We start from the raw sequence: 14301 nt of genomic DNA on the forward strand, positions 1-14301 counted from the left end.
ATATATATATAAAGATATACAGCTGATATACATATATATATATATATAGATATACATAGATATACATATATATAGATATACATATATATAGATAAACATATATGATATATAGATATACATATATATAGGTATACATATATATAGATATACATATATGCTGATATACATATATATATATATATATATATATATAGATATACAGCTGATCGTGCCTGTCCCTACGGCTGCTGGGGGCAAAAACTCAGATCCTCTGCCAGGTTCCTAGGTTCAGGACAGAAAATTATGGACGGCGTCGTTTCTCAGTGGCTGCAATAAATTTGGAATAAACTGCCCGATAATGTCGTTGATAGTATGGATGAAAGAGACATGTTCCGAAAACGACTTAAACATCACTTTTTTGATCGGCAGCTTCTCGAACAGCGCCTCTGAGTTTTACATAGAGGGGCGCTATATAAATTCTCCATACCATACCATATATATATATATGGCATGGTATATATATATATATTTATATATATATATATATAGTTTAGCACGAAGTTTTTGTTATAACAAATTTGGTTGAATGTTCTTGCCCATTTTGTATTAATTAATTTCTTTTGGGTTTGTTCAATAAGACGCAATTGTTGTAACTCAATTTTATTAAACTGGTCAAGCATTTCGATCGGCTGACGACGTCGTTTCGACAGCGTATGTCATCATCAGAGCCTACGTTTAAATTATTAAAAACGAATTGAATATTTAAAATTGTAAAATCAAAAAGAATAAACGAACCAAATTGGGAAAATATAAGCGTAAAATGATTAAGGAAATTAAATTAAAATTAATGTAAAAAGTATAGGAAATTTGAGTAAAGGTACTTAACTTGCCAATAAAATAAATTAAATGTTAAGATAACTGATAATAAAATATAGGGATACAAAATATGTGAAATTAATTTCAAAAGTTAAATACTGGAAGTGAAGGTAGAAGTACGAATATCGATATTGCAAGTTTGGAATGACAACGAAACGTGTTTGGAGTGGTGGGATGGTACGAGTGTATATGAATAAATATATTATGCTAATGTGTGAATAGGTGGAATAGTAATGTATGTTAATTATCGATTGTAAATAAAGCAAGGCATGGATATTAATTATCACATAAGGTAGTGAGTGACGCGACGACGTAGGATTTTCGACGATTAGTGACAAACCTATCCGGGTGGGTTTCTGTGTCGAGTATCTTGGTATTCGCATTGAGTATGGCTAGTTTCGAGGTGAGGTTCGTGCGGTGCGCATTAAACATATGGTCCTTAATGCCACCGTCCTGTACATGTAAGGTGAGCCTGCGGGAGTGAGTAGTACGAGTGTGACCGATGTAGTTATCCGCAACGCAGTGTGGCACAGGACACGTAAAACGGTACACAACTTTTGTCCTCTCCGACGCAGGTAATGATGGGTTATTGCTGTTTTTTTATAACGATGTTTGATGAGCGATTTGTGTTATAATACATGATGAGTTGTAGACGCTTGTTGTTATCACAGACGGTAATATTGTTTTGAATGATGCGTTTAATTTGCGATTCATCGACTCTTTAGTTGTCATGTATTTGATTTCTGTAATATAATGGTATGACTGTTTTAGTTAATACTTCTTGAGATTTTTGTGTGAGTGGATTACTGTTGACTTTCAGGAGATATTTTTGATTGAGTCGTCGACTATTTTGTTTGGGTAGTTGTTGATCAGAAATTGTTTGATGCGGGCTAATTAGATGTTAAAAATATCGTTGTCAGAAGAAATTTTGTATGCTCTGTGAATGAAGTTGTAAACAACGTTGTTTTTGTAACGTGTAGGGCAGTCGGATGTGTTGTTTAGGACCTGACCAGAGTTGGAAGGTTTGACGTACACTTTGGTAAGTAAATGTTCGTCTTTCTGTTCTACCAAACAGTCAAGGAACGCAAGACGTTTGTCAACACTCAATTCTATTGTAAATTTTAGATGAGAATTATTTAGAAACATATTTTGTAGATTGTATATATCGGTGATGGTTGGAGAGATGATGAAGATGTCGTCTACGAAGATGTTCCAGTACAATCCAGAACATCCCCTAGATATTGAAACGATGTGACTATCTCTACCTTTAATGGCTTCAAAAACAGTGCTATTTCAAATTTGTTGTTTTGGATTGATGCAAGCAAGACAAACAAAATTGGACACTTTTGATAAAGTACTAATTATTTTTGAACAACGTTTGTGACACCACTGGTTACACTGCTGACACTTGATTGAATTGGTGTTCCAATCTTCAAACATCTGTGCTGCATTCTGCTCAGACGTGGCTGTTAAAACGATATCATCAGCATATATTAGATTCCAAATGTCACCAGTGCGTATCGGTTTTGTGATTTCTTCCATCACAGTTATAAATAACAGTGGACTGAGAATCAAGAATCGAGAATTGATTTGATATTAGATTCCAAATGTCACCAGTGCGTATCGGTTTTGTGATTTCTTCCATCGTAGTTATAAATAACAGTGGACTGAGAATCGAGCCTTAATGAATTCCAACGCCGATGTCAAATGCATCTGTGTTTCCAACCGTTGTGCTGACAAGAGTCTTAGTATTCGTATACATTTCCATCACAAGTTGAACAAGATATTCTGGAATGAGTTGTCGTAGACTTCACCTGATTGCTTCACGGGGAACTCGATCAAATGCTTTCTCAAGGTCTACAAAAATGTGTGATAGTTGTTGATGCTTTGCGAGGTACTTTTCTTGCAGTTGCCAAAGGATGTGAATTGCATGAATTTTTGATGCACGACGTTAATCTTCTCTCAATGATTTTCTCGACAATTTTCAGAGAGTGTTCTATCAGACGTATATCCCGATACGATGGATCACCTTTGCCTTTGTATAGCGGGACTGTCATGCTATAGTTCCATTCAGTCGGCATTGAGCAATTTCTCCAGATTCCACGACAAAGTTGACATCCCACTACCACTACGATCAAGACTTTATAAATCAGTGATACGTCCGGTGTTGTTATATGGTGCAGAAACATGGCCAATGACAACCAAACTGGAACAACAACTTCACCGAACCGATATGAAAATGCTTCGATGGATGCAACAAATTAGTCTGAAGGACCCCATCAAATCTACCGAAATCCTGCGTCGTGCTGGTTTACAAAGGACGAATGCCGGCAACACCGTCTGCGGTAGTTTGGTCATGTCAAACGAAGTGGAAACAGTGCCATAACTTTTCTTGCAGATGTTGAAGTACCTTGCACATGTCCCAAAGACCGTCTAAAGAAGTCCTGGTTGCAAACAATCGAGCAAGACATGAAAGTTCTAAATTTAAATGAAATGGATACAATTGATCGTCTAATTTGGCACAAAACGTTGATGCCAAAGAGAACAACGTCCTACTTCGAGAGACTGGGTCTCTGGACGCTAAACGAAGATTGATTAATTTTGTAAATTACTAAAAGTGCAACTCTAATTTAAAGATTATCGATTGATTGATTTGACAAAAAATAAATAAAAGTTTGTAAAGGCCAGTTTATATTTTTATCGATTTCTTTTCTCATTGTTCCAAAACATGCCGTTTTGGTTTGAATTATATATTTAAAATCTATGCCAAAAAAACCTGGAAGAGTTGAAGTTTCTGGTTCAGCTGTTGTATACCAGGTATTCCAATCTTTTTGATATTGTTCAAATGAAGTGGTTAAACCGTGAAAGTTTGTCAATTTATCCAGCTCAGTAATGTTGTCCCAACATGCATTTGGTAACCAATTACAAGGGTTATCCATTTGATTATCTCGATCCAGTACCTGTAACATTTAAAAAATGCATCAAAAACAGAAAATTTAAAAAAAAAAAATTTACAATTCCGCCGTATAGAAAAAAATTATACTCTTCAGTATTTATCTTTCCAGCAGATTTTAAAATTTTTATGCACATATGGAAAGAAAAAATCAGCTTGTGTTTTTCAAAGATGCCGCGGCATGCAAATCTGTTGAATCAATTTGTATAAAATGATTAACAACAACAATACAAATAGAAACATCTACACAAAAATGTAAAAATATTTTTATTAAAATAATTTATTGAATTCTAATAAGTAAAATTCAAATAAACTGATATCAAAAAACAAACCAAAACAAAGTATGCTCTAAAAAATATAAAAACTGGTAATAACACCATCCAAAAAATAAAAATGTTCTTGGCAATACATTATATATAATTTTTTTAATATCTAAAAACGTTGTTGAAAATTTTCAAAACCACATTTTACTAGGCTGCTATCTTGTTAATTTAACAACGTGCGTTGGTTTATTCGTCTATTCTTTATTTAATTAAACATAACTAAGAATTTTTTACTGTACAATTATTGCTGTATCGTTTTTTCCAAAATTATTTGATAACTTCTAGTTATCATAGCCATTCACAAACATGCAACTACTATTCATTTGTTTTCACTATTATCACCTCTTACATTCAACATATTTAACACACAAAATATGTCGGTATAGTATCGAAATTTTCAATTTGCTTAAAATTTTCGTCTAATTCAGAGAACATTTTGTTTGTATATTTATGATTATTTTCGTTTAGCAAAGATGTATTACGATCACTTGTATATAAAATATCAAATTGTAATTTTAAATTTTACTTTATATATTATTTGATGAAAGAGCCTAAAAACAAGAATATTTTCTTAAAAACCTATAAACGGAATATGTGTGATATTCATTCAGATGTGCAATTCTTTCTTCCAACTTTGAACTTTTGTGAGATTTATCAATAGACAAATTGAATAAATCGATGTAGGATTCCAATGAAAATTTGTACATGGGATCAATAGCACCCACATCATTCAAAGCAAAAAACAATATAGATGCCCTCTCCGCGCTGAGTCGATAACCCTGCAAATAATCGTAATTTATTTATTACTTTAAAATAACATTAACGCTACAGTGTTAATTTTTTTAAACAGTATATGCCTTTAGCTTGAAAATGTTGAGAAAATTGTAAACAAAATCATGGTCAATTTTTAATATTAAAGTTGAACAAATTTAACCGCAATCTTATACGTTTTCTTTTTAATTAAATTTTATTGACTAAGAATAAAACATTGTTTATACATATTTGACTAACGTATTAAAGAATTTTATAAAGTAAATCGTTCAACCAAAGTAAAAAATAATGAAAATCCACCTCTCTTGTTTCATCAATCTTAGCTTCAGTTGCTTCCGACGTCATCAGGGAATCATGAACTTCTTGAGATGTGGCTTTCGATGTTTGCAGCGTCAGAAGTAGCTGTTCATCGTCAAGAAGAGAACCTTTCGCTTCGTTCAGCAATCTGTAAAACGGTCAAACAAAATTAAATCTAGATGATAATCATGTAATATACGTTATTTAAAACCGCAATATATCGTCTTCTAATTGTTTAATTTTTTTCTTTCCGTTGGCAATATTACGAACTAAGATATCTTTTTGCTCCTCTAATTCAGGTCTTTCTTTTCTAATGACAACTCCAAGCAACTGATTTTCCAACCCTAAAATAATTTTGTTACATTATTAATATATATTAGACTTTTCAGTTTCAATGTGATTTTTTTATATCATTGATAAAATTTTCATTTGTGATTTGATTATTTTACCATGTAAAATGTTCTTATCTTAACATCATGGGATGAAACTTGTTTTTATTTTCTGAGCATTAACTTAATTATTTAGATTGGTTTTGTTTAATTTATTTATGACACTCTTAAAATTATATGAACCTCCTTAGTTACTTGTACGACTTCGTTTTTAATTAACTGTGATTGAATATTAATGTTTTCATTTAAAAATGACATTTTCCCTTTGTAGATATTTTTCCAGACTTTTAATATTGAGTTTCTGTTTTTCACGGTGGCTTTTACAAGACTTTTAAGTCGTATCTGGTCTCCATAAATCTACATTTTTCATTTATTTTTTTGTAATTTGCGATTCGTAGATTTTGAATAAATAATAAATAAATCAATTATTCAAGAAAAAATATTTTGCTCCTCCATCTTATTTTTTAAAAACCTTTTTCGATTTAATGATTTTATGTCAGACTGAGTATAGTACATGTTTCTAATTAGAGATTTCATATCTTATCACATAGAATGAATGATTTAATTGTGGATTGGATAAGGAATTACTTGAAGATAGATAGATCTTTCTTAGGTAAAAGTTAATTGTTCAATGTAAGATACAGGTGATTTTTGTGGGGTGCCACAGGGCAGTGTTTTGGGTCATATTTTGTTTATTTTATCAGATGTCTTTGCAAATAGTTTTTAGATATGGGGACAAGAAGGATAATTTTTTTCAATAACTTATATCAAATAATTAGAAATCATTTAAATTACGCAAATGAAATAAATTATTTGGGAGGGACTAATGACTGCGATCTAACATTCTGTAAGCATATTTATTGCTGCATATATAAATGCAAAAGTTATTTAGGTTTAATTTTTAGTCATTTCAATCCTAGTCATTTAGCTTTATCTTATTCTGTCACCATATAAATCTTCCAACTCTAAATTATCGTCAATCGTGGAGTGATCTGAAAAGGGTATTCAAGCTAACTCGTGATGTTCAGATGTTCAATAAAAAAATAAAAAAAACTTGACACTTTCAAGCTGTACTTAGGTTCAGTTATGGCAGCGGATCACCGAACAAGTTAATCACTTGTATTATAAAGATGTATAAAAGTCAAAATTAAATTGCCTGGTGAGAAAAACTAAGCTGGTGTGATGTCTTCTAACCATTGCCTGATTGATTCATTGCCTGCTATAGAAATTTATTTGAAAGCTGGGAGCAAGTAGTCTGTTAGTGAGCTCTCAATCGCCTCTGAAACAAATTGTATGATTAGTGACAAGCTTAAAATTCTTAATCTGGCAAAGAGTCTAAAAGTACTAGGCATACTGGGATTACAGGAACAACAGACTGCAAGGACAGATTGTGAAATAGATACGCTGCAAATTTGTCCACAGGTTGTAGCCCCGGTTTGCAGGTAGGACAACAGTTGTGGTTTGAAGGTAGCAAGGAGATCTGCAGGTAGAACAACAGTTTTCATTTGCAGGTAGCATGGAGGTCTGCAGGTAGGACAACAGTTGTCGTTTGCAGGTAGCAGTTGTGGGCATGACAGACAAGCACGGGCAACCACGTTAAAGATTATTTTTGAACGTATCCATGATTCAGACTACAAAGAATGTTCATCAGTGTTCATCAGTTCGTGTTCATTAATTCGTCAGTGCTCATCAGTTTGTCAGTGTTTATCAGTTCTCCGGAGCCCATCAGATCAACAGAAGAACAACAGTAGCTCCCATTTAATTAATGATTAATTAAGTTAGAATTACTAACAACACAATAACAATATAATAATAACAATAATAACAATGAGATTAATAATATTCTATAGATTAATATAAATAAGAATTATTGTTAATATTATTTTATTGTCAATTTATTTGACGAGTTTTATTGAACCATGAGACTACTTTAATAATAGCAATAAAATTTATCAAAAGTAAATATATAGTGTTTTAATGAATAAAATATTAAATACGATGAATCAACGCTTGAAAGAAGACTTGCGAGCGTACGAAAAGGCCGGTACCTACTTTGGCAAGAAGAGCGAAACTTCTCATTGGCCCGGCCCGTTAACTGTACGATCACCACGGCGATGATCACCAACCCCACTGCAATTACCACCGTCGCAGCGACGAAAGCAATAAAGAACGTACTAAAAGCGGTAGAGACAAAAATTTTACGAAAAATATTTAAAAATGAAATTCACCAATATCAGATGTATGGAACTCTAAAAAATGAGTTTAATTTTACCTTGTTCTTTGACGGCAAAGTTAACTATATTTGTTTTTGAAGATATTTCAGGAGAGTAATGTGGATTGCTAAGTTTCGTCACAATGTATAACCGAAAATTGTTATTAAGCTCTATTTCTTTTTCCCCAAATTTGAGAAACCTTTTCTCTGAATTAATAAATACAAAAAGTTAGAACAGATTGTAAATAAATAAATAAATGAAGGTATAAATATAATTCATCTGAAATAATTACAAATATCAAAAGGTAAAACAAATCCAACACACACATGCGTGCACAGGCATAGACAGACAAATACGCAGCACAGTGAAATGTTTTAAACGGTTTTTGAGAGCTTCACGGCTAATATATGTATTAATTTTTAGACCAACAAGCAATGAATACTAAATCTGGGCAGAAGCAACTGAACATATTTTCGCCTCCAAAAAATGATTTGAATGAACATACAAGATATCCGTGCTGTGTTTATTTCATTAGATTTTGTTTAGGACCACCAGAAACTAAATTAACTAATTTAAAAATACTGGTTCGTATTCAGCTAAAAAAAATTTCCATTAGAGTTATTTTAAATTAAATTCTAAACTAGAAACTAAATTAACTAATTTAAAAATACTGGTTCGTATTCAGCTAAAAAAAATTTCCATTAGAGTTATTTTAAATTAAATTCTGTTTTTTCACCGACAAACAATGAAATTCATTCTTCAAGTAGTGTAAAATGATGCTAAATTTCGAGACTCAAGCACTTAATAAAGCGGCGAAGTGGAGCTTAGAACTCACTAGATGAATGCGTGGTAACGCTTATAAACGCCATGCAAAACAAAACTTTCAGCAAAGTTCTTGTATTCTGTAATGTAATGTTTAATCAACTTAAAAAACTAAAGAAAACATTAACAGAAAAGTTTTTTTGATTACCGTTTTATATTTTTCAACACTTAAACCTATGTTGCTTATGACTGCGTTATTTGATTTCATGATTAAATTTTAAAAAGTTTATAAATCATTCATTAGAATATACAGAATATACGCATTTTAACAAAATTAAACAATATCTGAATAAGTGTATTTATTTAGTCACCTCAAGATGACCGAACGTACTTCGTAACGCTCTGAAGTAATAAATTTGGTGTTATCAGAGGAGTTACAAATTGAAAAACTGTAGTTAAATAAAATAACATTTTCTTTACAGCTGTACCGTGCATGCGTCGCCAGGCATCTTACATTAAACTAATTGCAAACATTCAGCTGCCCCAATGTGCGTGCATGCGTATTAGATAGGCCTACCAAAACAAATGAACAAATAAATCTCGAACTGTTAGCAAGCGTCCTTTTTATTACCGATCCCGACATCTGGAACAAATTTTTTAGCACCTGTCCAGATCATCTTAACCATTTAATAATTTCAGACAAAAGCGGTTTAGACAACAACTTTGATAGGGAAAGCCGAGAAACTACACAAAATTTTTTCTAGTGTGGCCCAAAATTATGCTGGTGACTTTTTTCTACTCTCACACCAATTTCGGTAGCTTTGTAGTTTAAACGATGTTTTCTTTGTTGAACTAATATATACGTGTGTTTCTAAAACATTTATTTTATGACTTACAATAAGTTCTGTTTACTTTGCTTTAGAGATATGTTTCCTTCGATCTTTTTTTTTCAGTTAGCTAGCCAAGAGCGCTTGTATTGTTCTGATCAATAAATAATATTTTTCTGATTATTTCTGACTATATAAATTATATTTTAACAATCCTATGTAAAAACTGAGTTTTACTGACTTTTAATGAAAATACTGCTCATAACGGGGGCATCCTCGCCTCCCCTAGATCCGCAAATATTTCCAGATAATTTCACATTGCCACTATAAATGCAGAATAGTTTGTGCTAATTTCTTGATTGTTTCTCAATATTTCGATATATTCATGTTAGTTTTTCCATCAGCATTCATACAAGGCGGAATTAAATGTACAGTGTATGTATATACAGTCTAACTTCCGTAGAACGAACTTGATGGTTCCAGGATATAAACTCTATATAGAAATTTCGTTATACAAAATTCGTTTGTGAAATAATTTTGTATTACCTACAAGATGTTTATATGCTATATATTTATGAAAAACAACCTCTTAATTATTTATTTTGATTACAAAAGTAATAATAATAAAGCGTAGTATAATTGCAAAAAATAAAATTTTAAAAGTGAAATTGATTATTCATTGCAGACAATTATGCTTCATGCTGGGGTGCACTGGCTATGAGGCGCGTCCCCAGGTGGGGGATAGGGAAAAGTTCTAGGCAGGAAAACCTTCTAGGATTGCATCGAATAATACGGAATAAGATGCCGCGAACCAACTGTACCAGAAGAAAGAAGATAACGATGAAAAAGGCGGAGGAACCTAGGACAACGGCTTCAACAGCGGATAATCTTCAATTTTAAATCCACTGCCTTGTGGAACAGGGACTTCTGACCCAAAGGCTAAGTGCACTGCTTACAACAGTGTTCTTTTCAGCACGAGATAAACTGCAACTGCGCTGCCTTGTGTGCTTCCAGCAAAAAGGCTAGGCCAACTGCTTATAACTGGTGGTTGTCGTTAGGAATTTGGCAATTCCAGATATAAAAATTTATTGACCCAAACATCTTCTATGTCACCACAAAAAAAGATTCCTTATTAACTGGAAGACATTAAATGGTCAAGGGGTGACAATATCCAGGAAGTACGCAACAGTGGAGGGATGTTGCGGAAAATCGGGCGTTTCCTCCTGGAATATCAGACTTGGCACTTTAAATACTGGATCGTTTACTGGAAGCTCCATGAAGATCGTCCACATGCTGGAAAGGCAAAAGGCTGGCATCTGTTCTCTGCAGGAAACAAGATGGAAATCAAATGGTGTCTTTCTCACAAGTTACAAGTTGTTCTGGAATGGCCAAAAGACAGTCCAAAATTGAATGGGAATTTTCATACGGGAGTCACTGGCACAAAATATACTGGAGGTAGTTTGAATCAGCTCACGCCTAATACTGATTAAACTCAGAATGGGAAAACAGGTTCTGACTGTTTTCTCTGCATATGCACCACAGACCAGTGAATCTGAAGACGCCAAAAAATGACTTCTGGAACACATTCTCAGATGCCGTCAGGAAAACACCATCATCAGAGATACCATTGATATGTGGCGACCTAAACGGCCATGTTAGAGATAAAGCAAATGGGTTCCACGGTGTCCATGAAGGCTTTGGCTACGGGTCTCCAAACGAAGACGGTAAACGGATTCTGGAATTCGCTGAAAGCCATAAACTTTCCCTGTTGAACACTTATTTCTAAAGAAGACAGAACATTTGATTACATATAAAAGATTCTAGAAATGTCTGAAAGCCATGTTTGAATTTATTGCAATCGTCATTTAAAAGATTGATGTTAAAATCCCCTACCAAGTAAATTCTGTTTTTGGAGAACCAATTTTACGTAGCGAAAAATTTAATTCATTAATGAAAAAATTTATATCAGTATTTGGAAGGCGATATATAAAGTAAATTATTCCACTTTCGTTTTTGTTAACAACAAAATTAATCTCAATTGTCAATCATTCAAAAATCCCATTCTTACTGAATAAATCGTTACGAACTATATACTATATCTTTATAATACTAAATATGCTTGTACCTCCACCAGTTTTAAAAATTCTATTACTATATTTAAAATTAAATTCTTCTAATTTTACTAAACCCGCAGAATCGTCGTTTAATCATGTTTCCGTTATGGAAATTACCTTCAGATTATTTATATCTGATATAAGACAACTAATGTCATTTAACTTTGGCAAGAGACTACGCGAATTTATGTGCAAAATACTTAAAAAATTATTCAGATTAAATTTAAACTCACATGGTACATCAGTAATTGAATAATAATTAGATGAATTGTAAAATATAACATAGTAATATATTATATAAGAATCACATGTCAACCGCTTTCGTACAGGATGAAAAAATCATGAAAAGAATCATAAAATATAACGTCCAAGCAACCAACGAAAACAATAATATTAAACTACGAATATACTATTCCAACCAAAGAACGTCATCTCTTGTGATGAAAAACAACTGTACTAGTAAACCAGAATCGATAATGGATCATAGCCATCTAATATATTTGTTCAAATGTAATATTGGTGAGTGTGGGCACCATAATTCTGAATATATTGGTATGACGACGACCAAGTTATCGAGAAGATTTATGATGCACGTACAAAATGGCGCTGTAAAGAGAAAGAGAAACACAAAACTAAAATTAAAGACCACAATGTTGAAATCTTAAATTACAATAACAACTAGACGAATCAATACTCATAGAACAAAAACATCTGATAACAAATTTTCAACAATGGGCAATTCAAATTCTTCCTATCAATAAATTTAGAAACAGAGGAATCATCGATAATGAAAGATTGTAAAACTAAGTATTTACTTTAAACAAACAAAGAATCAAAAAAATAGAGTAGAGGCACAGTTTATATATATATATATATATAAGTTTGCTTTCGAATAACCTGATTTATTAATCTAAGTAGAAAAATTAAATTCCAGGATCGTTTACAAAGCCAACAATAATAAAATACAACCTCGTGCTATTTGCATTTATATATAAGATAATACCAAAGTAATGAAACATAATTTACAAGCACAGAATAGAAATTCAAAAAATACCTAAACATAGATAATTATATGAAATATAATTTACATATATATTTGGGCATCTGGGCACAAAAACAACATATCAATTTGAAAACCGAAGAAGGTATAAGAATACTGAAAAGAGATTTTCTGTTCTATTTTGCATAAAATAAACAAAACTTTGGTTTTGAACTAATGAAATTTGAAGATGATTTACGATCAACCGTTAGAAAAATCGAAAAGTTAAATTGGAAGTTAACTAACGCCGAACATGCTGTGATTTTGATATATATATATATATATATATATATATATATATATATATATATATATATATATATATAATTGCTGAAATAAAAAGTTTAGGGAAGAAAACAAAAAGATTATATCTGACGTCACCGCTATTAAAACAATCATAAACTCAAATGAAAAGAAAATGAATCAGATACATCGGGCACTAATCTCTGTGATCAAATTGCTAGCTTGAAAACTGAAATGTATAAATCGTTTTCCGACGTAGTTAGTAGGGAGGTGCGGAAAAGCTTTCAGTCTCTAAATGCAGATGTCAAGAATGTTTAAAAGACGTTGATGGATGGATGGATGGTGAAGGTCTTGACGACAAGGCAAGGGTCTGTAAAATTATTGATTATTTGACCTGGAACAAGAGTGGTGAGAAGAACATACTGATAATGATGCGGCTCGGCAAAAAAAGTGACAGTACTCTCAGGCCAATTTTCATAAAATCAACAATGTCGAGGTTAAGATGGTGGTCTTCAAAAACATTCAAAATATGAAGTCACTGGATGAAGACTTGGCTAGTGCCGGTTGAGTCACGATCTCAGTAATGACCAGAGAATTAAACTTAAAAAATTACTCAATGAGGCTAAGATATGGAAGTGGGATGCAAGGAGGGTTTTTTTTTTATCCCGGGTAAGAGGAAATGTGGGAAGGTGGAAGATAGTGCGGTTTTCTGCAAACAAAAATCAAATTAATCAATGGTAGAACTGGCTCTAACTAGTCTGACTAAGCTGGTTATAAACAATTTTTTCTTGCGTGATGATGAATTCAACGGTGGCAGACTAGTAAACAAAGTCAGACTTGGGTTGTTGAATGTGAGGTCAATTGGGTCAAGTGTTAACGTTATTCATGGGCTTATGTGTGATGGTTTAGATGTTTTGGTGCTTACTGAAACGTGGCATGGTACGGTTGGTAACAATTCCGTCAGATTAGCGATGCCACCAGGGTATTGGTTCGTTCACTATGTTAGGAAGCATGACATGGGTCATGGAGGGCTGACTATGTATTTTCGCAAAGATTTCAGGTACAAAAAGTTATTGCTACCTTTGTTTGTCCTATTTGAAGCTGTGGTCATCAGAATAATGATTAATAAGAGTCAGTTGATTTTAATTGCCATATATAGGCCAGGTTCAGCACAGATAACTACCTTGTTTTTCAAGGAGTTGGTATCAGTTTAGAATACGTTACAATGTTAAACTGTAACATCTTGATGATGGGTGATTTCAATGTGCATATCAAAAAAGTTAATGGTAAACATACCATTCGTTTGTTTGAAATATTAAAAACATCCCAGTTGATAAATCAAGTGTATGAACCAACTCACATACTGGGTGGTACTCTTGACCTAGTAATTTTCCTATTTCCAGTACGATGGTATCTCCAAGTGGGGTTTTTTCTGACCCTAGCTTCATAGAAATTAAAACATCAATTGATCGCAAATATGGCATCAAAACCAAAAAATTGTCAGATCATGGAAGT

At 32.7% G+C, this 14301-nt stretch overlaps 1 protein-coding gene across 1 annotated transcript in view; it reads right to left on the reverse strand.

The window, feature by feature from the left end:
* Positions 1 to 14301, reverse strand: part of HELRODRAFT_67097 (hypothetical protein) — a gene marked incomplete at both ends in the record, with an annotated part of 79651 nt that overhangs the window by 46787 nt on the left and 18563 nt on the right. The window contains 6 exons of the mRNA XM_009024277.1: positions 3632 to 3815; positions 3871 to 3997; positions 4711 to 4910; positions 5203 to 5347; positions 5411 to 5543; positions 7861 to 8007. Coding sequence (XP_009022525.1) covers positions 3632 to 3815; positions 3871 to 3997; positions 4711 to 4910; positions 5203 to 5347; positions 5411 to 5543; positions 7861 to 8007 — 936 coding nt within the window. The remainder of the gene's footprint in view (positions 1 to 3631; positions 3816 to 3870; positions 3998 to 4710; positions 4911 to 5202; positions 5348 to 5410; positions 5544 to 7860; positions 8008 to 14301) is intronic.

This window comes from Helobdella robusta (assembly GCF_000326865.2).
Source record: "Helobdella robusta unplaced genomic scaffold HELROscaffold_4, whole genome shotgun sequence".
In the NCBI taxonomy this organism is placed as follows: Eukaryota; Metazoa; Annelida; class Clitellata; order Rhynchobdellida; family Glossiphoniidae; genus Helobdella; species Helobdella robusta.